The 22974-nt window shown below is 39.7% G+C and overlaps 2 protein-coding genes across 6 annotated transcripts; both read left to right on the top strand.

Moving 5' to 3' along the window:
- Window positions 1-8020: 8020 nt before the first annotated feature.
- Window positions 8021-10978, top strand: naa10 (N-alpha-acetyltransferase 10, NatA catalytic subuni). Of its 3 annotated transcripts, none has more exons than XM_061058492.1 (8): window positions 8021-8222; window positions 8373-8471; window positions 8597-8655; window positions 8736-8781; window positions 8905-9020; window positions 9103-9147; window positions 10246-10330; window positions 10426-10978. In XM_061058492.1, exons 1-8 carry the CDS (start codon window positions 8202-8204, stop codon window positions 10615-10617), a joined length of 663 nt encoding a protein of 220 aa, XP_060914475.1. In that variant the 5' UTR covers window positions 8021-8201; the 3' UTR covers window positions 10618-10978. The 3 variants fall into 3 exon arrangements, with proteins under 3 accessions (XP_060914475.1, XP_060914476.1, XP_060914477.1); XM_061058493.1 differs by having other exon boundaries at window positions 10435-10978; XM_061058494.1 differs by having other exon boundaries at window positions 10246-10329; window positions 10418-10660.
- A 1268-nt stretch (window positions 10979-12246) lies between these two features.
- On the top strand, window positions 12247-21457 carry LOC132990311 (rho GTPase-activating protein 4-like). 3 transcript variants are annotated; one of them, XM_061058489.1, is made up of 22 exons: window positions 12247-12399; window positions 13943-14032; window positions 14254-14425; window positions 14549-14711; window positions 14949-15011; window positions 15092-15220; window positions 15298-15426; window positions 16286-16507; window positions 16607-16708; window positions 17156-17329; window positions 17434-17518; window positions 17661-17688; window positions 17796-17895; window positions 18044-18104; window positions 18325-18402; window positions 18501-18629; window positions 18721-18826; window positions 19456-19683; window positions 19768-19823; window positions 19909-20131; window positions 20220-20268; window positions 20705-21457. In XM_061058489.1, exons 2-22 carry the CDS (start codon window positions 13966-13968, stop codon window positions 20843-20845), a joined length of 2505 nt encoding a protein of 834 aa, XP_060914472.1. In that variant the 5' UTR covers window positions 12247-12399; window positions 13943-13965; the 3' UTR covers window positions 20846-21457. The 3 variants fall into 3 exon arrangements, with proteins under 3 accessions (XP_060914472.1, XP_060914470.1, XP_060914473.1); XM_061058487.1 differs by lacking the exon at window positions 12247-12399 and adding an exon at window positions 13493-13634; XM_061058490.1 differs by lacking the exon at window positions 12247-12399 and adding an exon at window positions 13737-13869.
- Window positions 21458-22974: the final 1517 nt, after the last annotated feature.

Below are 22974 nucleotides of genomic sequence, written 5' to 3' on the forward strand. Positions count from 1 at the left end.
GATGAAAAGGACAAGGAAAGGGCAAGTCGAGGAGAAGAAGAGTAGGATGGGGAGCTATGAGGAAGAGGAGAACCCCGAGTCAGAGTTAGAGAGGTATCTCTCCCTCCCTGCATGTCAACTGGACGCAGACCCCCTTTGCATGCTGGAAAACCAATGAACAGCAATATCCCGTAATGTCCAGGCTTGCCAAAAGGTTTCTGAGCATCCCGGCGATACTTCGGTGCCGTCAGAGAGAGTTTTCTCCGCTGCAGGCCTTCTGGTGTCCAAGCAACGCTCTCTGCTTCTTCCGGACAACGTGAATATGCTGATATTCCTTAACAAGAATCTGCCCAGGTAATTAATATAACTATTATTCAGGCTATTCCCATTATGGGAATTATCATCATTGTTTAATTAATGTTGTTCTTGGCCATTTATAAAAGCTTGTAGACTTTTATTATTCGTTTTCCAGACCATGCAACGATAACGAAAAGAAGACACGCTGAAAAGAGAGAAGCATCATTCAACTAAACACTTTTATGTGTGTGTGTGGTTAGTTTAAAACAATTCAGTCTAATGCAGTCCTGTAGTTAATTTAAAAGTAAATCATTATTATTATGTTAAAAAAAATTCAAATTGTGGACTCAACTTTTTCAAGGCTGCAGTTTGTGTTGCCGCTGTTCATTTTTTTTGTGTGCGTGTGTTAAAAAATACCTCAGGCATATGCAGTCCTGTAGTAGGCCTATATTTATCCTCTGTTAAGGTGAACCTAAGTTATTATTATTTATTATTATTATTTTGTTTAAAATGTGGACTCACCTTTTTCAAGGCTGCAGTTTGTGTTGCCGCTGTTAAAAACATATTTTGTGTGTGGTGACGTTAGTTAAAAACACCTCAGTCTAATGCAGTCCTGTAGTAGGCCTATAGTTATCCTCTGTTAAGGTGAACCTAAGTTATTATTTATTTTGTTTAAAATGTGGAATCAACTTTTTCAAGGCTGCCGTTTTTGTTGCTGCTGTTGAGTTGTTCTGTATGACACGGAGAAATGTCTCCGTCAGACCTGTTGATATTATCAGATAATAAACTGGTACTGAGAAATCCATTGTCTCTTGTCCTTTTAAAAAATAGAGATTTCATAATCAGTGTTTCCCCTACCATTATATTAGGGGGACGGCCCGCCCCCCTTGAAGGTCAAGTAATATATATATATATATTTTACTTGACTTATTTTACTACTTATATATATATATAAATATATATATTTTTTTATATTTATTTTTGGGCTTTTTGTGCCTTTATTGTAGGGATATGATAGTGGATAGAGTCCGTAATCAGGGAAAGAAGTCATTTAAGGATACCTCTCCGATAGAAAACGACAGCTGTCATTAAAAGTAACCCATGAACACCTTGTTATAGGCCTATATAGGCCTAAAATAAATACATACAGGTATTTGTTTTTACAAATTCTATGGCACAAGTTTTCTGTGGTACTTATATAGCCTACTTTATAAAGCACAATTGTATCTGTCTGACAACTTTGAGTGGCGGCAGTGATGCGGAGGAATCTTTCTGAAAATTGGCCGCACCCTCCATTGGTTGTATAGCGGGACTGCGGTCCACTTTTCTTTTTATTATTATTATTTTTTTTATTAATAAAAAAAATATTATATGAAAGAAAAATAAAAACATTCTCGTTCATTCCAACACGCCCTTTTGAGCGGCAGCTGTATCTCGATCTACTGTGTGAATGTGTGCAGTGCAGTGTGTTTATGGATATTGTACAGATGGTAACAAGTCAGGCACAATGCTGTCCCTCCCCTATAGTCCTTTGACTGGGTTCATCTGGGACGGGCTGCAGGCTACTCAGGCATTGAGCGAGGAAAAAGAGAGAATGAAGGTCCAAGACACCACCAGCACATACTAAGTTCACATGATGGAAACAGATATGTATGATATATCAATGATCATACAGATTTTTTAGGTTTTGCTCATGTTATGAGCAAATGCACAGAGATATACATACCAACAATACACAAGTCATGCACAGACAACCTACAGCCAAAAAAAGCTCACAGCCTCTAGCTGCTGCCTCTGGTAATACAGTAATACATCATTAACACAACCAGTAGAACATTGTCATTTTCTGCCATAGGGTGGAACAGATGTGTAACAGGCCACAGAGGATGACAGCAGGCAGCTGTGTGGCAAAGAGCCAGGTGAGCCTCTCCTTTACATGGGCACACCTCTACAGTCTGCCGGGAGCACAGCCCCACCCTTATTTTCACCTCCCCTGATATCTCTTTCCGTATGAATCTCTCTCTCTCTCTATCTGTCTCCTGTTGATAACTGAATTTCTATTTCTTCCTTTCCCTCTTCCTGTTATTTTCAGATTCCTACACCTTCTCTACCCTCCAAGGTCTGTAGTTTCAGGTTACTCAGCTTCATCATTGCCCTCACTAAAGACGCACACTGTGCGTCTCGCACAGCAGCCGCAGGAGATAAGATTGGTAGACTAGAAAATTGTAGTCTGCTCTGCTGTGCTGTTCACCATACAGCTGAGTTTCATCTTCCTCATCAATGAAAATCACAGCAGCAAATGCCCATGCAATCATGGGCAGTTGTTAACATTAAGCCACAGAGCTAATAGCTGGGGGAGGGGAAAGTGCAGAGAAAAACTCATTTTAATATTAAGCAAAGAATTTGTCTGGGTAATTAGCCTCGGTTGGCAGAAAAATATACAAATGGACGGCAGAGGAGCAGATTGAAGAATAGTTGTATTTAAAAAAAATCAAATTTTAAAAGAAATTGTGAAGAAGGGCTATCAGTACAAATTTGACATAAATCGATAGTTTAACGATTAAATTACAGTTCACTAGATTTAGCAGGATATAAAAAAAATAAGAGTCACATAAATGATTTAATGTAAAAATCTAAAATAGCTCTTTTAAAAGGCACAAATAAAACATTAAACAATGTCAGAGTATTATTTTGATCTAACCCATAAATTGATCAGCAGGTGGTGCACGGCACTGCTGTATATCTAATATGAATATCATAGGAGACCCTGTTGCATGCAATGCAAGGATTCTTCCATCTGCAAGATGAATACAAAAAAAACCAAGAAGTCGAGATATCTAAGAGTAATCAATTCCAACAGGTTATCCATGAAACCTGTTTGTAATACCACAAAATGTGCTTGCTTTATAGTTGATTGTGCTACAGAAGAGTTCAACACAACATTCACAATCGTTGAAATAAAATAAGAGTTTTAACATTTGTCTAATCACCATTTTTTTGCAAACTAAGTCCATTAAAATAGCTGCTAAATTATAGTTTTTATAAACACAAGATCTGCTGGAAAACAGATATATTGACAGAAACTGTTAATCAAGGAGTGGTTCAATAGATTTACTTAAACCAGACAGTCATCTTTTAATGTCAGTGGAAGATGAGGCAAAGGTGTGATTTCATAACAAGCCACCTCCACCTAACAGGCTAATTAATCTCCCCACAAGCTCTAATTCTGTTTAACGGACAAGCTGTTCCTTTGAGCCAAAAACAAAATCCTCTTACCTTCACAGGGATGCTTTTTTTCTTCTGGCAAATCCTGGTGTCTTTTCCCCTCCTCTCTCTTCCTTATCTACCTTCGCCTTTTCCTACGCTTCTCTCTGAAATTGATTGTGCACCTCTCTTCTCTGCTGATGCTGCAGTGATAGAAAAACACACCCTCCTTCGGCCGCGTTCTCTCTCTCCCTCCCAGACTCTCATTGGTTGCCTGTTAGAGGTGACATCACCCCTCTTCACTGCCTGCCTCCTTCTCTCCTCCTCTGTTCCCTCCCTCCCCTCTCTCTGTCTCTCTCTCTCTTTCTCTCTCACACCTTACTCCGCTGTGGATTCTGACCATTCCTTTATTGTATGCCCCTCCTTCCTGCCCTCTACCTATTCTCTCTGTCCTCTTCTTCCTCCCCTGTAAACAGTGTGGATTAGTAGGTCTTCCTGCTTGTATTCGGCCATGCAGTGCTAAGCATAATGATGCATCCTATAGACTACATTAGACCACATGGCCTATGGCCCTCAAGCATTTCTTCGTCTCTCATTCTGCACCAAACAGACTACAAAGGTGAAATTATGACGGTTTGAGTTCTTTTGTTAATATTCTCTGCGCTCCACTGGGCTCAACTTTCATAAGCTCTTTTAATTCATTCAGCCACTAAGACTTGACTGGGCTGTAGTTCATTATGGTCTAATCAAAGGCATGACTGGGATGAAAGTTACGTAATGCTGGTGAATAAAAATGTGTCAGGAATAACTGCCGCCTCTTATCTTAGACTTGGGGGGGGGGGGGGGGGGGTGTTGAGATGCAGAGATTCACTGATTTCAGGGTAATTAAGGGCTGAATAATGCAGTCTGGCTGGGTGATTGTGATCCACCACACGTGTAGAGGGAAATCACTGGATTTTATTGGACTTGCTTTGATCTGTTTGCATCTTGAGTGCTGTGGATTTATATGTCAGTAAATGTGTCTCATTTCCCTTCCAGCTCAACTACAATCCAGTAATAATAACCTGATTCTTCTTTTAATTGCTTTTAAAGCACTGCATGGACTGGCACCAGTTTACATTTTTTAAACTCCTAAGTCCCTATTCCACTCTAAAATCCCTTAGATCCTCTAAACAATTACTCCTCTTAAATCCAAGCTCCCTGTTAAAATTTGAATCTCTGAGCTTTTCTAAATGCTGCGTGTAGTCTGTTGCCCCTCTATTTTGGGAGAAATTATGTCTTTTCATCCCCACATTTATTTCTACCTTTTTCAGTGAAACCTGAGGAGATCATGTCATTTACAAAAAACAAAACAATAATAACATTTAAACAAAAACAACGATAGAGAACGACTAATAACAGATTACTAATACATATCTGATGTATGCCTGTTAGTATATCAATCCAAGAGCCTTAACTTCATTCCTGACTTCACAACAAATCACAACATGTGCAGCATTACATTGTCAGATTATGACCTTTTTTCCCCACTTCTAAAGAAATAATTGGTGGCAAATTCTACTGATTCCACTAGCGCCATCATGAGGTTAAAATTTGTTGTTCTATGTGAAACTGATAGATTTCCGTTTCACTCAATTGTATGACCATCACTTAATATTTAGTGCCATTAACAGGAATATTTAGGATTTATATACCTATATCAGTTGGTTTATTACCAGACAACTGGAAGACTCGTAGGTCCTGCGACTTATGTTATTTAAATAAATAAAAGATACTCACACTGATTTGGATTGGTTGATACTGACCCCTCCAAAAATATGTAAACACTGGTATTCAGTCGGGTTTTGATTTGTTCCTGAAATAACAGAAAACATGGGAAGTCAAAGGTCAGGCTGGGAGACACATATTCCTTCATCACCTGATCCTTAAAGTCAGAACTATTAAGGAAACTGGGGCTGCTCAATGTCCAGTCAGAAACATCCATTCCTACAGTGCTGCTGTAGTTTCTTTGTGCTTTTGCAACTTGAGGGTGCCAGCACCCCCATCTGCCATTGGTGCTCACATCGATGCCAGGCATGCAGACAAAAGCTGCCACCAGAGCAGACAACATGGGAATAATGATTGATGAGGCCAGTTTGGATTGGCGAGAAACAATGCCACTATCCTCAGGAGACGCTATGGCTGAAGAAAGACTAGGACTTCAGTCATATTTGTATCACAATATTATGGCTTTACATTTGACTGGACTTGATGGTTATGAAATTTGGAGCCTATATACTTTAATTGTTTCATGTTTTGGAATAATATTTAAATCTTAACCATGCAGGCAAAATCAGAATAAAAGAGACAGAAAGGAAGACCTTTCATGGACACGCACCAATCTATAGTTCGATTCAAGACTGCTTTGATTCTGGGGGTATTAAATAGTATTGACTGTTCACTGTTCTGCCAGACTTCAAGACTTGTAACTGGGGAACTCATAAGCTATAAACTGTAAGCTATAAAATGCAATGTTTTAAACCTAAAGCTTTTGAATCGGATACCTAAGTCCATAATGTATTCAATGTTATTCATTCATTTCATTTATTTATACAACCCATGACCATAATAACATGGACCACACAATAATAACATACATCATGCACACCCTGAAGAAGTCAGAACCCCAGTCAAGAGTCTGGCTCCCCCTATCTCCACAAAGTATTCTAGGCTGTGTAATCTCAGAGAGGAAAAAAACAAAAACCTGTCCTTGTATTACATGTATTTCCTGTTGGTTTAAACTCGACTTGTTTCTTGGACACTCACTTCATATTTGAGCAACACCAAAAAATTAAACCATTCCTCATCTCCGATGAAGAGCAACATACCAAGCAGAAATAAATTACTGTAAAAAATCAAGATGCAATGCTTTTATTCATGCCATTCATACTGTTTAATATTTGGTTTGTGTGAGCTGGTTCAAACACTTTGCTCAATCTCTGTTTCAGAAAATGTTGCTGAGGCAGTTTATGCATGTGAAACAACAGGATCAAGTCCCTGATTGTTAAAGTGTCAGACACATGAAGACCTGGCTGCTGACACAGACGAAATTCCTGGATGAGTGAGGAAATATCACTGGAGAAGGAACTTGTGGAGAAGAGGGAGGCTTTTCCACAAGTTCTCTCTGAATGAAGAGATGGCCACAAAGCCAGATGTGAGAAGGGACACAGACACTGACTGGTCGATCCAGACACCATCATGTGAGTTGCCGAAACAGGAGGACTCTGAGGAAAATGAGCACCTGGTTCAGGACTCTGCCATTCAGCATATTGACCAAGAGAAGCAGACATCCAGCCCAGCTCATCTTCAGGTCTGCACCTCAGATCAGCTGGAAGACAGTTCTCTAAAGAGGAGGGGGGCTTCTCTGGGATGTTTTCTCTGAGGATGTGGACAAGGATGAGGAGATCATCATGTTAAATAATGTGACTGAGGATACCATATAGACCATGGTTTTTGACGATAAAGTTGTGGAAATGCAGCAGAAGGACTTGATTGTCCATGAGAAAGATGAATCCCTGGGTCAGGACTCTGCCTTCTGGGATAGAGACCATAGAGTGCAGCCTGCTTTATCAACTATCGGTCCTTTTGAAATCAGCACCTCAGAGTATTCTGTGGTTCCTGTAAAAATGACTACATTTTGAATACTTGAATACTATTAAGTGCATTCAATAAAAAAAAATCAATATTAAACATTAATAATGCTTGTCCTGAATTTACTTTACTATGTAATTCTGTTTTAAATAGGTGTCACTTTGAGTGATAAAAAATAAATCTTGTGAGAACACTACAGGCAGGTTAAGAGTTAAACAAATGGTAACCAGTGTCCTCAAAGTCAACCATCTTTCAATGAATCAAAAAAAATCCTGTAAATAAAAAGTAGATAGGCTGCACAGGATTTGTCCCGGGCCATATGAATGGAGCGCCCACTTGAGTGACGTCATCTGCTGTAGCACCGGGAGAACATAGCCTAGGCTATATATTTACTTTAACAAAAATGTACAGACAATCAGACATACCAGTTAACAAAACATAGGCATAGGTACAAGGAAAATTGTCAAAAAATAATACAAAAAAAGTACATAGCCTATATATTATATTGCTGCCAATCACCGAGGGAGAATAAGGTCACATTGGGTCTATTCAAAGGTAAATTAGGCCTATGTGTTGGTGCTAATTTCCATAAGCATCAGGCAAGTGAGGAAAAAATATAGTCTATGATCAGTGCAAAAATGTTCATTGGAGTCATTATTAATGCAAAATGCAATACATCGTGTAAACAAGGTCCAATATCTTGCTTGAACAGCCGCTTGATTCTAGATGTATGAAGTCCCCAACACTACATCCAAGTTCCCAACGTCTTAAATACATTCTTCAAAAATAAAGGTTGTCATTAACTAGTTTCGACGTGGTTTTGACCGTAGACTGTAAATATAATATAATCATAGACTCAGCGACAATTATTTTATTTTGAAATCCAACTTCCTCTTTTACCGGAACTTCCCCTCCTTACGAGGCACGCTCTTCTCTCCCCTCCCTCACCTGTTTAGCAAGTCGGCTTAGCTTGCTAGCTAGACTGAGTCTCTAACCAAAAAAAGAGAGAGTTATTATTATGAATTGATTGATTTCTATATTATATTTGATATCTGTTTCTTTATAGCCCGAATAACCAGACAGCTTACAAAATGAACATAAGAAACGCGAGGGTAAGTACGCTGAAGTCTTTTCGACAGCCATGCTGCTTCTAGTAACCGGTGGCTAAGCTAGTTCCTGCACGATAGCTGACCAAACCTCGCTGGCTAAAACATTAGCATCATGAAATACACTTCTCTGACATTCAGTTTTCTTTCCTTCAGCCGGAAGACCTGATGAACATGCAGCACTGTAACCTGCTGTGTCTCCCAGAAAACTACCAGATGAAGTATTATTTCTATCACGGGTTGTCCTGGCCTCAGGTAATTCAAAGTACTGCTTCACCTTTATCCTTTTTTTTGTGGTGCTATCACTGCCCCATCAGCTAAACCTATAAATCTTGCTAGTTTGTTGGTTCAATGTTTAAGTCATTGTTTCATTGTTTCAGTTGTCATACATCGCGGAGGACGAAAATGGAAAGATTGTGGGATATGTGCTCGCAAAGATGTGAGTTACTTTTTCTTTCTTTTTTGTGGTTACTGACGTGAATAGAAGACGTATAATGTGTTAAAGTCTATTGTTTTTAGGGAAGAGGACCCAGATGATGTACCTCATGGACACATCACATCTCTGGTGAGTCTAAAAAAAAAAAAGAGACCCCACTAAAATGTTTTCTTACTTTTTGAATTTCTGAGATACTTGGCTTGCGTCTCCAAGGCAACAAAAAAAAAACCCTCTCCTCTCTATGTCCTGCAGGCTGTGAAGCGCTCCCACAGACGTCTTGGCCTTGCTCAGAAGCTGATGGACCAGGCCAGTCGGGCCATGATAGAAAACTTTAATGCTAAATATGTCTCGCTTCATGTTCGTAAAAGGTACTGTTCACTGTTGACACTGAACTGTTGGCTCACTTTGAACTTTTCAGAGGACTAACCAATCTTTTCCTCCCCACTGCAGCAACCGAGCAGCCCTTCACCTGTACTCAAACACACTCAAATTCCAGTAAGTCTCATTTCCATGCTGTCATTTCTTACATACAGTTGTTATGGTAATAAATGATCTCCTGGGATATATTTCCATAATGAGCATAGCATGGTCATAACCATTGTGATTGTCAGAAAGACAGACTGAGTTGAGATGTCAATTTATATGAGCTGATTGAAGATGTTCAGTATTTGGTGTATGTTTGGTAACTATGATGACAAATAACTTACAAGAAATTGTACCACAGAATGCCAAAGATATCTTACGGGGTTTGAAAAAGATTAAAACCACATACATTTTTGGAAGTAAATGCACACTCAGCATGCAAGATCTCTATTTCTATCTGATCATGTATCATCAGACTCAAAGAGCACCCATATATATATACATATATATATATATATATATACACACATACAAAATAAATAAATATATATCTTTGATGTCACTTAGATATTGTGTTGTAGTTAGAGACCTTCAGAGAAAATGGTTTAGTTCATTTGCAAGTCAGTTTTAAGGGTTTTAATGTTTTAGATGTAATTGTTGTCAGTTTCTGATTCAACATACGGTATTGGCCTCCATAATTATCTGTATCAGCTAACCAGCAACCTCCAGTGTTGAAACTTGAAGCCAATACGCAAGTGCAAAATCCTGCAGTCCGCTTGAGGCTTGCTTCAGGAGCCCTGGTAGTCGTATAGACACCTCATTCGAAAAAGCCTGTTATTACAGCAGAATTTCCCTCTTTACTATCTGGAACAAAAAATGAAATAGGGATTAATAACGATCTGATGACATCATGGACACACTGAGAAAAAAAAAATCCATCGATTATGATTTTATGAACTATATGTGTTATCCATAGTTTAGCTGGCGTGTAGCTGACCTGATTGACAGGTGGGCACGTTATAGCGGTATGTCCGCTTCAGCTCTTGCTCTTAGCCTGTCGTCAGGTTGAAAGGATTTCCAGCATGGCGGCTCGTAGCTGCCGATGAGCCTCAGGAGCCCCCTGCATAACAGATGGTTGACGTCACTCAAGCTTCATCCATTAATATTGACAGTCTATTGTATGAGTTATTTTGATCGTATCTAATGTGTTACATTGTTTTTACTTCTCAGGATTAGTGAGGTAGAGCCTAAATACTATGCAGACGGGGAGGATGCCTACGCTATGAAGAGAGACCTTGCGCACATGGCTGATGAGGTGAAATATATCAACAGATTTATAAATCAAAGCAACAGATGTTGGCTCTTAAATGGCAGGTTTTAATGATGAAGGTGTCCTTTTTCTGTCTGCATGTCCCACAGCTTAGGAAGCCCGGCATTCGTGTTTCGGGTCAGGAGGCCCCATCCAACCAGAGCCCGTCAGGATCTGGTGACCAGGAGAGAGAGAGCGAGAGAGACAGCGGAGGAGAGAGCAAAGAGCTGAGCGAAGTCAGCGAGGCAACAGAAAGCACAGACGTTAAAGATTCTTCATCTGATTCACAATGACCCGGCAGTCGTAGACATTTTTAATTTCATCCCTCATTTCCACTTTTTATCTGTATTTGACAAAATTTCTGCCTTTCCAAACCTTACTACCTGTACATCACAGCACCCACTTCCATTATTATTTTTTCTTCAGTCTGTTTTTCACTGCAGCGTGGATCCAAAGTGCTTGGATGAGGACATGATCTGGATATTATCTAAAAGGAACTGAAATGCATAACTAGTCTGAATGTTTTTATTGGATTGCTGTTGTGGCCTAAAATATTCAGTGAGATTTTCAGAATTGAAAACAACAGTTTTCATGTTCTCAATCTGGTCTCTTCACAATTTAACACAATTAATGCAAATAAATCTTTCAAATAATTATTTTGGTATTGGATTTTTATTCAATGATAAAGTTAAACTTTGTGTATTAATATTTTTTTTTACTTTAAAAAGTGGTTTATTATTTCCTGATAGCATTTTTTGTGGGCAATTGATTGAAATTGCCCCATGGAGGTCATTGATGCACTTAATTGTTGATTAAAAATCATTTTGAAATATAACCACACAAATAGCCGGTGGAGAAGTTACTATTGAGTAATCACATTCATAAAGATGTTGAATACAGTCATATGAAGTGCACACTATGTAGAAAAAGGTGATTGATATCGGAACAGGATTTAAAGATTCTCAAATTGAATGACCTCTAGTGGTGACTTCAAAAATAGACCGCAACAGAACATATTCTAATTTAATCTGCTCTACAGATCTTATAGTTAGACAGCTTGATTATGCTTTATATAATTTTCATACAATCCTTTCATGGATAATAAAAAAATATGAGTCCTTGATTGTATCACATGATTATCTGGATATTGTTTGTTGTTTTGTTGTTAAGTTGTCAAGTTTTCTTTTAGAAAAAGGAAGCAGGAGTGAGGGAGAAGTAAGTGCATGACAGATAACGGCAAACCGACCTTCTAAAAAGTATGCCTGCTTATTTAAAGTTTGAAAAAAACAACAACAACACACATTGCTGCCATTTAACACATAGTTTGAGGTGAGAAAAGGAGAAGACACTGATGCTGTTCAGATAAAGCCGACCACACTGATCAGACTGATACATGAGTTATGTTGCAACAGAAGCAACATTTTACCACCGGTGTATAAAGACTGAATGATTCAGGGCCTTTTTCTAAGATCAGAAACCTATTTTAGCTTCTGGTGAATAGTTTTATTTCACGAGGTGTTAATGGTTACTACCCTTTTTTTTGTGATCAATTTTGGATTACAGTGGCTTGCAGTCTTACACCAACGAGGTATTCTATTTGTTTCTTTTGACTGAAGGCCTGGCCAAAGCAGCTGATTTCACTCAGCGGCAGTAAATAACCTGAGCAGAGGGACCAATCAGTGGAAACAGCTGCTGTCTGATTAGACTGAGACACTTGTGAGGAGATCAACAGGCAGCATGAGAGAGAGAATCGAAACGGTTTTTTTTTTACTCATTTTCCATTCCACAATTGTTGCACTGATGGCTCAAAATGAATGTGTGAGTGAAATCACTGGTGAGAAAGAGAGAGAGGTGTTTGTGTGTGTGTGTGTGTGTGTGTGTGAGAGAGAGAGAGAGCGAGAGAGAGAGAGAGAGAGAAAGAGAGAGAAAAAGAGAGAGATGAGTTCCTCTCCACCCACATCCATCTGTGTCCAACGTGAGGGGGAGGTGAAACAGTTGAGAGCTTACTGTGCTATTAACTGGCATTATTTAGTTGCTTCACTCAGGAGACGAGACTAGTCAACACTCCTCATCAGGTAGGACTCTTTTTAAACTTTAACTGACTTTTATTCAATAACTTTCCCTTCAAAACTGGCCAGTTTTCCAGTTCTGCTCTCATAAAAACGTCTTTGTCCCATAAAGTTCTGTTTGAAAGATCATTGTGTTGACTAGTTCAGTTATGTTTCTGTTGGTTCCAGAAGAAGCCCTCAGGTCACAACCGTTTCATAACTTCGGCAGCATCTATGTGTTTGTACTTGTGTAAACCCAAAGTGAAACCCTCTGACTTACTACAACAGCAAGCAGCTGAAAAAGAGCAGTTACTTTAAGGTTATGATTAACTTTAATGACATGCTGTGACACTGAGGACAGGAGCTGGTGATTCACGGCTGATGACATGGAGCAAGAATGAAAGGGCTCACGGAAAAGGTTGAGACAGGCTGGAAAAATGAGACACTCTCCCTTCTTTCAGGGAGTTTTTGGTTTGCTGTAACGCAGCAGGCTCATTTTAGCAGGTCTCTTGGTTAATGTCTCAGAAGAACAAAATGCTGATGAGTGATGTTTAGCTTCTGAAAAGGGGGAAGTTAAGGGGGGAAGAAAGTGTGTGTGTGTGTGTGTGTGTGTGTGTGTGTGTGTGTGTGTGTGTGTTGGTTGTGTACAAAGGGCTATGATCCAACAAATAAACTGCTGTTCCCCTTTTTATGTGCTCTGAACGACGACCAAATAAGTGAAATGTTACAGAATTGGTGAAGAGATCAATTGTCAGTTTGTCAAAGCCAAAGACAACCTGTCATGCTTTAAGAGGCACCATTTATTGTCTCCAGTGCAACAATTCTTCTATATTCTGCAAAGAAGAGGTTCAGAATATTCCGTCGAGGCATGATTTTCTGTCATGACAACAAGGCAAGAAAACAAAGCAGAAACACTATTTGCTTTGGCTTTTTTGTATTGTGTAAAGCTTTGTCACAGTAAGAAAGCTTAAACTTAAAGGAGATTGCTGATAAATATTTTGTAAATAAAAAAGACAGACTAAACTGCAAAGTGCATCAGTGAACTTAAGTTTCATGAGTAAAACCACCTGTAGTCCCTGCTACAGACATCCCTGTCGTACGGATCGTGGTTCACCCTATTTTTAGTGAAGCTGAGATGTTGCTGGAGCTATTTTTGGGCCTCGTGCAACTCTGCAGCGTGGCTGGTGCAGCACATGCCAACTGGTTTTCTAAGTTGTCTGCCGATCAGCAGAGGGGGGACCAGTTTGAAGAGATGTGTTACAGTAAGAAGAACATGTTTTTTTTGGGGGGTTTTTTTGTTGCTCTTTCTGTGCCAGGAGGATGTTACCACGGCCCTTGGAGGGTGTGTGTTGCAACACTTAGAGTGTGACAGTGTGTACAGAGCCGTGCTCTGCTGCAGCAGTGGTTCAGAGGCCTTTATTATGACCGGACTTTGCAGAGCAAATGAGATCAAATAACCTGCATGAATATAAGCAATGCTGTGATTCTGCCAGAGAGGTAAACGGAATATATCTGCTGATATGAATAAGCTATAATAATATACTTAATATAAACTTGTTTTTTTCTCCAGAATTTCACCCTGGTGGAGCAACTATGACTTCCCATGTGAAACTCCGGAAGGAGAGGGTCGGAGTTGTGGACTATGACACACAAATCAAAGGTTAGATACTTACTTTTATCTGCACCTTTCTTTCAAACTCTCCCTTTTTATTAACCCCATTTTCACTCTGATCAATGTGTGTTCTTCTTGTGGAAGTTAAACTTGTAAAGTTGGTTGGTCAACCACTAAAAGACTTTCACAATGACTCATTCTCCTGCATTTGCATGCGCTTTCCTCTGGCTGTTATTTTTCACCACATTTTTTTTTTTTCTCTCTTTCAGAGGTGCGTTGCCAGCTTGTGGACCAGCTGAAGGTGTTAGACCTACAACTTGAGCAGAAGAGCCAGCAGCTTCAGGACCTGACAGACTACCTGCGACGACGGAGTGAGATAGAAAGCGAGTATGCACGCTCCCTGGAAAAACTCTCTGAAAGATTCACTTCAAGGATCAAGAGGTAAAGAATCCCACCCAGAATAGATAACACACTTACTAACATGTTCTTCAAAAGAAGACGCTGATGTGAAGCATTTCTGGCTGTATCTTACAAATGTTGTGCTCCTTCTTTACATTTGCTCAGGAAGGAGCCCAGCAGTCACTCAGTGGCTCAGGTTTGGTTGGCTCTGCTTTCCCAGACCCGTCAAGAGAGTAAGGACCACAATCGGCTGAGTGAAAGCTGCAGCAACTTCCTTATTCAGCCCCTCACACACTGCCTGGAGTACACACAACGTCTTGCAAAAAAGGTATTGATAAGATCACTGGCACCCACCAAAGACAGGTCTTTCATTATGCATTTAGGATGAGTCTATTCCAGAACGTGAAGATTGACCTAATTCTAGCATCGCTGCTGCTTTACTCTGCGGATTTTCTCACATGAACTCTTGACAAACTCAAGATATAACATGTTGTGGCTCACTGTGTACCTTTTGGTGTTGTGCCATCTCACTTTGTGGTATCCTGTCTCTGCGCCGTGTTTCCAGAGTAAAGATGTCTGCACTCAGCTGCAAGACGGACTGCTCAAGGTTACCATAGAGCTGCAGACCGTAAGTGAGAAACCAACCAAAAAACATTTCCATTCTCTAATCACACAATGGAAATCATGCCGATATGTTTCTGTGTGAAGGCATGGCGGACATACTACCAGTACCATTCAGAGTACGTGCTTGCAGACGGGAAGCTGAAGGAGGCAGAGAAACAGGAAGAAAAGCAGAAGCAGAGTGCTGCCAAGAAACTGGAGAGGTTGATAGAAAAGGTAAAGAAAATGTGCCATCATGTTGATGTCTATATTTTCTATTACAAGCTCAATTTATGGTAGTTTCTGTGCAATAGAGACAAGGAAAAGTCAAAGAAATCTACCTGAAGTGCAGCAAGGCCCGGAATGAGTACCTCCTAAACTTGGCTGCAGCCAATGCCTCCATGAACAAGTACTACCTCCAGGACATCTCTACTCTCATAGATGTGAGTGCATCACTCGACATGTCTGTCTGCTGTCCTTTTCCCCCCAAACATTAACACTTCGTATCTGTATAACTTATGATCCACCAACGAAGACCATTTGGACCAATCAATGATGAGATTTGTCATGGAACTTTGTCTTTTTGAATTTTAAAGTTCTGGTATTTACTACGGTACTCCATTCACAATATTTACACATCAGCCATTTCTTCTGTCAGCAGACTCGAGGTGTTAGGCTCGATTGTTACTCAATCAAATATGCAAATTGTGCAACTTAAGCGATTCCCACAAATAGTTACCATTTCCCTGCTACTTGTTTGACAAGCTACTGAAGAGGAAATTCATTTTTAAAATCTGGAGGGATGGAAGCCGTATTTCAAATAATCCAACATATTAGATTGCCCGTTAGCTCTCCTTCGACAACAGCTAACATTAGCACACAGGCAAATGTCTTGCTAGCATTACTGCAAGCTGGGAATTTACACTTTTTGAATATTCAAAATTTGAATATTTTGAACTGGGTCAAATAAAATACTTTTAAACATTGAAACATGACATAGCACTTATAAAATGTGTTTACATACGTCATCATGATCTGAAGAAATCCAAATCATCTCATTTCTAGTTTTATTACATTTTTGACCTCCTGTGTTTCCTCATTAAGCATTAATGATAGCATTTCCTCAGTCTCAGTACCTGTTTTTATCTAGTTATTTTTACCTTAGTTTTTGGATTGTGGGTGAGGGAGTCATGTCGTTGCCGTTTGATTTATGTTGATGTTAAAGCACTTTGTGATATATTGTTGTATGAAAAGAGCTATGCAAATAAAGTTTGATCGATTGATTTATATTGTCGTCTTTAGTGTGCAGATGCAGGGTACCACCTCTCTTTGAGCCGGGTGATGCAGGCCTACCTGTCCAGTCGCTGGCGGGCCCAGCAGAACCTCGGCACAGGCCTGCAGCAGCTCCAAGGCAAAGTGTCCGGTTTGGACCAGAGCCAGGACAGAGACACCCTCCTGCAGGACCACTATAACACCTTCTGTATGCCACTTCGCTTCCCCTATCAGCCCCATGATGGAGACCAGGTCAGTTTCTTCTTTAATGTGTTTGTTTTCAGTAGATTATTCAGGTGTTGGGCTTTGATTTAAAAAAAAAAAAAAAAAAAACCTTCTTGTGTCCCTTAGGTTTCTGATGTCAGTGCAGAGTGTGAGATGAGATGTGAGCTGGAGACCAGATTCAAACAGATACAAACTAGACTGAAAGCAGTCACCCAGGAAGCGGAGGAGGTTGAGTACATCACACAACCCTTTACACACAATACTATCACTTTTGGGTTTGTTTACCGTATCTACCATACTTATTTAAGCAGACTCGATTCCACGTCTCAGGTCATTGTCCGCACTGAATGAAATAATCTTCCTGGTTTGGTATCTGTAGTGTACTGAGTCAGGAGAAAGCGTGAGTCAAGATGTGACAGCAAGCCTGCAAACATGTTATCTTGTGATATCCCCCCCCCCCCCCCCCCCCCCCACACACACACACACACACACACACAGATACTACTTGTACTACTTGTAATTCTGGCCTTTCCAACAGGCACTTACAATTGACGGCCATCACCTTCTTAATTCATCAACTTCCTCATCTTAATTATAGTTTGAATTATTATAATACTTAAATATAGTATTGCCTAAGCATTAATTTGAGTTTTTATCTCTGCCTCTGTCATACAGGCTAATAAGAACAAGTCAACAGCCCAGTCTTCCCTGCTAGAGAACATCAGTGATGATGATCTGGATCCCGTCAGCGGTTCATCTCAAGAGGGCAGCACCGAGAACCTGACAGTCAAACCCAGCGTGGCCCGCCGCAGGGCAAACCTGCAGGAAATAGAGAACATCTACATCACTGTGAGTCTGTGATTCAAGGGGTCATGAACCGCAGTAATAATCATCTTTACAAAGCCTTCCAGAACAACACATGTGGTTGATGTGGTTTTATATTTTTTTCACAGAGAGTGAAAGAGTACCTTGTAAGCAGCTCTTTAGAATCTAAACTGCAAGCCAAACATGATCTGCTCAAAGTGGCTGTTGAGAAAGGTATCACTTCTCTTTTTCTCACAGAACAACTCAAAAGACACAAACTGCTGACTAACAGTGTCATTTGAAAACACTTGGTGCAATTCACCAAATTGTTGGCAGAGCTGATTCTTTTTCCTCTTCTTTTTTTTGTCCTTCATAGCTGAAGCATCAAATGCACAACAGCCAAGGTAAAGATAAAAATGTATTCTCTGGTTCTCGATTCAGTCGTGAAATCTGTTTCAAGATTTACCAAATGGAATTGACTGTCTTCACATTGTGATATCTGAATCCACAGGCTCAATGGACAGTCTGTGCGTGTCCGGAAGAATCACTCCAGTTCCAGTTTGATGCACAATCACAAACTTTTCCATGGAGACATGCTTTCCTTCATAAATGTGAGCTACCATCATGTCGACAACATCTTACCTCTTCCTCTTTCAACATTCATCTCTCTTCATGAAGTAGAATTTCCAGAACATCTTTAAGTAGTTATGTGTCAAACTTGCATTTTGTGACATTTACAACTTAATATGTTTACCTCAGGCATCAGGACAACAGATTCCAATAGTTGTAGAAAGCTGCATTCGCTACATCAACCTCAATGGTGAGTATTCAAGACAGCAAAACAGAAGGTGCACATTTGCAGATCTTGTGTACTGCGTTACCTTTTCTTTTATATGGTCCCATATTTTAAAGGCTTTAGGAATAATTACAAGGATGTTTTAACGGCATACAAATTTGACACAAAGTGGCTTTTAATTTACTGTATTTTAACTTTCAATATAGATTTTTTTAGCTTGTGGAATATGTTGTCTGTCAATCAGGTCTCCATCATGAGGGCATCTTCAGAGTTCCAGGCCCTCAGATGGAGGTCAATAACCTGAAGGATGTATTTGAGCGAGGTAGGCCTGATTTTTTTGTTTTTTTGTTTGTTTGATTCATCCCCCTCATAGTGGAGCTTTAATAATGTAAGGCAGTATGCTGTGGGCTTCTCCTGCAGGAGAGGACTCCCTTGCTGAGCAGAGATATGACCTGGACTCTGTTGCTGGAGTGCTGAAGCTCTACTTCAGATGTCTGGAGAATCCCCTCTTCCCCATCGACAGCACCAGCCAGCTCCTGGAGCACACTCGTAAGATAGTTTGAAGGTGCTGACATGTCAAACGAGTGTGGCTAAGAGCGTACAGCCATGGCTTATCTCTTGCTTTCATTACTTTTGTCAGAAATAAAGAACGAGGCGGAGAGAGCCGCTCAGCTCAAAATGGTCATCTCCTCCTACCCGGAGCCTGTCATCATTGTGATGAGATACCTCTTTGCATTTCTTCATCAGTAAGTACTTTTTACTTATTAAAGTCACCACCGTTTTAGGAAATGTATCTACAAAAAGAATCCCCTTTTATCAAACATTTACAGCATATGAAAATTTGTATTCTGGGCAGTTCAAGGATGATTTTTATTTGACCAGACAGCTAATTGGATCAGACAGAAGTATATCTCACTTTTTTTTTTTTATTACTTTTTTTGGTTAGTGGGAAGGGTAGGGTAGTTACTGATGAAGGCGAGCTTCTAATGTTACCCTTGAGACACAGAAGGAGGAAGGTGACTTTTTTTTAACATTTTGGTACAAGAACTCACGGGCAAAACTGGACTTGTTTAGTTTGGTTACAATAGATACACATTTCTGCAACACTGATTCAGCAAAATGAAATATCTTGCAAGTCGATATTTATTGCAAGGAGGTGGAGACACAAAATAACTCACAATGAAGGACTGGCAAATAAGTCCAATGCACAAAAATGTGATGACACAGACATTGCAAAAAAGGTTAGGGGAAAAAACAAACAAAAGAACAAACAACCAAAATTAAAATAGGTTGAGAGTTAATGTAGTAATACACTAACTTTTAGGTGAAATTAATTATAAAAGAAACATTTGCTTTTTTTTTTCTCTGCCTTCAGCATCTCCCAGTACAGTGACGAGAACATGATGCAGCCTTACAACCTGGCAGTGTGTTTCGGCCCCAGCCTGATAAGAGGGGAAAACGATGATGACGTCGTCACCCTGCAGCCTCAGATAAACACGCTGGTGAAGGACATCATCGTCCAGCATGAGAGCATTTTCCCCAGCCATGATGAAGTGCCAGGACCGGTGTATGAGAAATGCATGACGCTGGATCGGGATGACTGGTGAGGGAAGAGTATTCTATACACTACACAGAGCAATGGTTTAATGTATAGTGGAATGATTATCTGATGGTGTTTTTTCTTCAGTGAGCCTGTCATGGAGGAAGGAGATGCAGAAGCAGAGTACACCAAGAACAAAGACGGTAAGTTTATGTGCTTTTCTCCCGCCAATGCCTCTTTGATTTTGTCTCGAGTGTAGTTGATAATTGCCAATATAATGTGCTACAGAGTCTGAAATGGGGCTTTCTGCGGACAAGAGTACCAGCTTGTCTGCTTCCCCTGCTCAGAGAAAAGCAGAGCGTCCCAGAGCAAACAGTAGTGGCTCAATTGACCAAACTAGGTTGAAAGCTGGACCAACAGGGGGGAGCATCGCTCCAGGTGGGAAGTTAATGCTCCCGATTTCCATTGGGAAACAAAGACGTTTCCCTTCTCCAGGATATGTGCGAAGAGAGTGAGTAAAACTGAGAAAGTGTTGCTGCTTTAAAGCTGACATGTTGGCTTCTCTGAAAAATAATGTTTTATCTCTTTCTAACATACAGATGCCAGGAACTCTCATCTTCTGAGGACCATCTTATTAAAGTAGACAAGGTCTGGCTGTTTCTCATTTGTTTTTAAAGACTTGTTTCATAATGTGTCAGGGCACCGGTGTAAAGGGTCTGCAAGTCCTAACTAATGGCTTTAATATGATTTTTTTTATTGAGCCACAAAGGGTTAAGACTTTAAGGGTTACTGGAGCTGTAAATGTTTTGTAGAACCCTAAAAAAAAAAGATTTTCTCCAGGTCGTTTGCAGCCTGGCAACAAAGAAGTCGATTTTTTGCTGGTTTATCATCAAAAGTGTCAAATATGTTAATGATTTACTTAAGTAACTAAAGTGTTACTATAGTTTAAAGAGTGTCTTTTAGATAGCTGGACAAATAAAGAATTACTTTTGACATAATCACAAGCTGTAAAAAGGAAGTAAAGAGAACAAAGAAAGTTTCTTCAGTGTCCACTCTTCTCCCCGTTGTTTATTTCATATCACAGGAGGTTCATCGCCAGATGGACTCAGTCTTCAAGGAGCTTCTCACTCTGCAAGTAGTGCCGGATCCCTCCTCCACCACCTCCTCTCCCTCTGCCCAGGCTCCTCAAAGGAAGGGGCGGCAGGATGGACGCAGGGGGAAATGAGCCGGTCTCTTCAAAGCAGCAGATCCACTGGACTGACGGCACTAGAGAAAGGGATGATGCAATGAAAACTGAGGTGATGGCATCTTTCAGCACATATATTTCTAAAAACCTGAGATCACTGACCGCCACTCAATATTCTGAGATTCCCTGTGATTTGTTTGGGCTGCTTTCCGCAGAGTGTCTCAATACTCTGAAGCCCCTCATTTTGTTATTTTGTACATCAGAGCCCTGCTGTGACTGCAGACCTGCAATACAATGTTTAAACTCTGGCTAACTTGAAATGCAGAAGTCTTTTTGTGTACAAAAATATGTTTTTCCAGATACTTTTACTTTTCCTACATCTGCAAAAGTGTTGCTATTCAACTGTTTCCTGTTCAATACAAAAGTTTTTTTCAGTAGCACATCGTGTTGTCAGTAGCACAGATGTTTTTCATCTAATGTCTTGTTTTTTTTTTTTGTTTTTTTTAAATAAGATGGAGTCACATAGTTTAGTAAAACAGTGGAAGGTGTAGCTGTAAAAAAAAATGTATATATTTATTGTTTGTAAATTGGTTCACACTTCATATGTTTACCCCATGAAAAATAAATATTTTGTGTATTCTGACCACCATTTCTATGACTTCAAAAGCGGGCTGTTATCTCCAACAACTAAGTCTCCAGTCAAACTTAGAAGAAGTTGGTGACAGGCCTCATTGCTGAAGGCCATACCCACAATGAAATGTTTGAGAGCGTTTCATATTGATATGGCCTTCCAAAACAGAGCATCAGTATATACTACGCAGCACCAAGTATTTTATTTAAAAACAACAGTTTTTCTGTTGTGAGATATGACTCAAACATCCAATTGCTTGCTATCTGCTTGGACTCTACTTGGAGTCATTTTCTTTATTTTTGAATAAGTTTATCTTTTGGGGAGCTACCCACCTGGGCTCCTTTTTTTTTTTTTTTTTTTTTTTTTTTATGATTTCAACCAGTGATGTAGCTCAGGTCCTGCCCCTCTGCATAACCTTACAGGTACTTTAACAACATCAGTTGTCAAGGGAGAAATGTTGAGAGGGTAATATACTTACCGGGGGGGAGAGCGTCTCGCTTTTACTGGAACCAGACGTTACTTTATTGTTTTACAGAGACATAAGGTCAGAAAGACAGAGGTTTTTTTTCTTAATTCATCTCCTTTATTTAGTGAATGGTATACACTTATGAGTGTGTGTATGTAATATGTGTGTGTCTGTGTGCCTATAGGATTCCACTATGGTGGTGTTCCTACATTGTAGGTTTCCTATAATAATTTCCTCTTAATGATGAAAATGAGAAAAGCCATTCTTGTTTATGGTTAAGGTTTGGAAGTTAAGAGAGATTCCGCCTCTAACATAACTTCCCAAATATGAGTTAAGCCTTGCTTTTTTTCCAGAAACAGGGTGGGAACTTATTCCTCCTGTAAGCTAAGATGGAACCAAAAAAAAAACCTGTTTTACTTCTGGTATGGTGATATTTATACTCTGAGCAGAGAAGAAGGGGGTTATTACACACCTCTCTTACCTCCCTGTTAGTCTCAAACATCTCAAAGGAAAGTGTGTGTGCGTGAAACACAAAAGAAAGGGAGTACATGTATTAGATATGTGTGGATATGAGATGCGTAAGCATGCATGAGTACAAAAAGTAAGTTCACATCGTAAGTGTCCATTTTTTTCATCTTCCTCTTTCCCTGTATGTATGCTAGACGTTTCGAGGCCCCATGACAGCTGGAGGCCCCTTGTGCGAGACAAGTCTTATGCCGGCTTATGTCGCCTGTAGTAAGGACTGTCTGAGAGGAACCTCAGTCATCAGTTTCTGTTACTTTCAGAGCACATGAACATTTTCAATTATCGTCTCTTTTCCTGCTCATGTCAACAGAAGTTCCTTTGACTTCCAAAATGTTTATTTTATTTAATGTTTTTTTTTACTTAATGAAGGATGTGGTAGGCTACTTACTTATTACATCCCTTGAAAAATAACAAATAGGCTAAATATAGTAATATAGTAAAAATAGTAAATAAATAATTTACATGACAAGTTAAAAAAAGGTTTCTTTGATGATTGTGTAGTCTGATTACATTTTTTAAATTCAATTCTGGGCTAGTACAACTTAT

Source organism: Labrus mixtus, chromosome 15 (assembly GCF_963584025.1).
Source record: "Labrus mixtus chromosome 15, fLabMix1.1, whole genome shotgun sequence".
Classification (NCBI taxonomy): domain Eukaryota; kingdom Metazoa; phylum Chordata; class Actinopteri; order Labriformes; family Labridae; genus Labrus; species Labrus mixtus.

Coding starts and splice junctions, on each gene's coding strand:
- LOC132990311 (XM_061058487.1), top strand. CDS start 13,508: ATGTTGCTGGAGCTATTTTTGGGCCTCGTGCAACTCTGCAGCGTGGCT. Junction 17,689..17,795: donor TCAAATGCACAACAGCCAAG/GTAAAGATAAAA, acceptor CTGAATCCACAG/GCTCAATGGACAGTCTGTGC. Junction 19,684..19,767: donor ACGCTGGATCGGGATGACTG/GTGAGGGAAGAG, acceptor TTTTTTCTTCAG/TGAGCCTGTCATGGAGGAAG.
- naa10 (XM_061058492.1), top strand. CDS start 8,202: ATGAACATAAGAAACGCGAGG. Junction 8,472..8,596: donor ACGGGTTGTCCTGGCCTCAG/GTAATTCAAAGT, acceptor TCATTGTTTCAG/TTGTCATACATCGCGGAGGA. Junction 8,782..8,904: donor ATGGACACATCACATCTCTG/GTGAGTCTAAAA, acceptor TATGTCCTGCAG/GCTGTGAAGCGCTCCCACAG.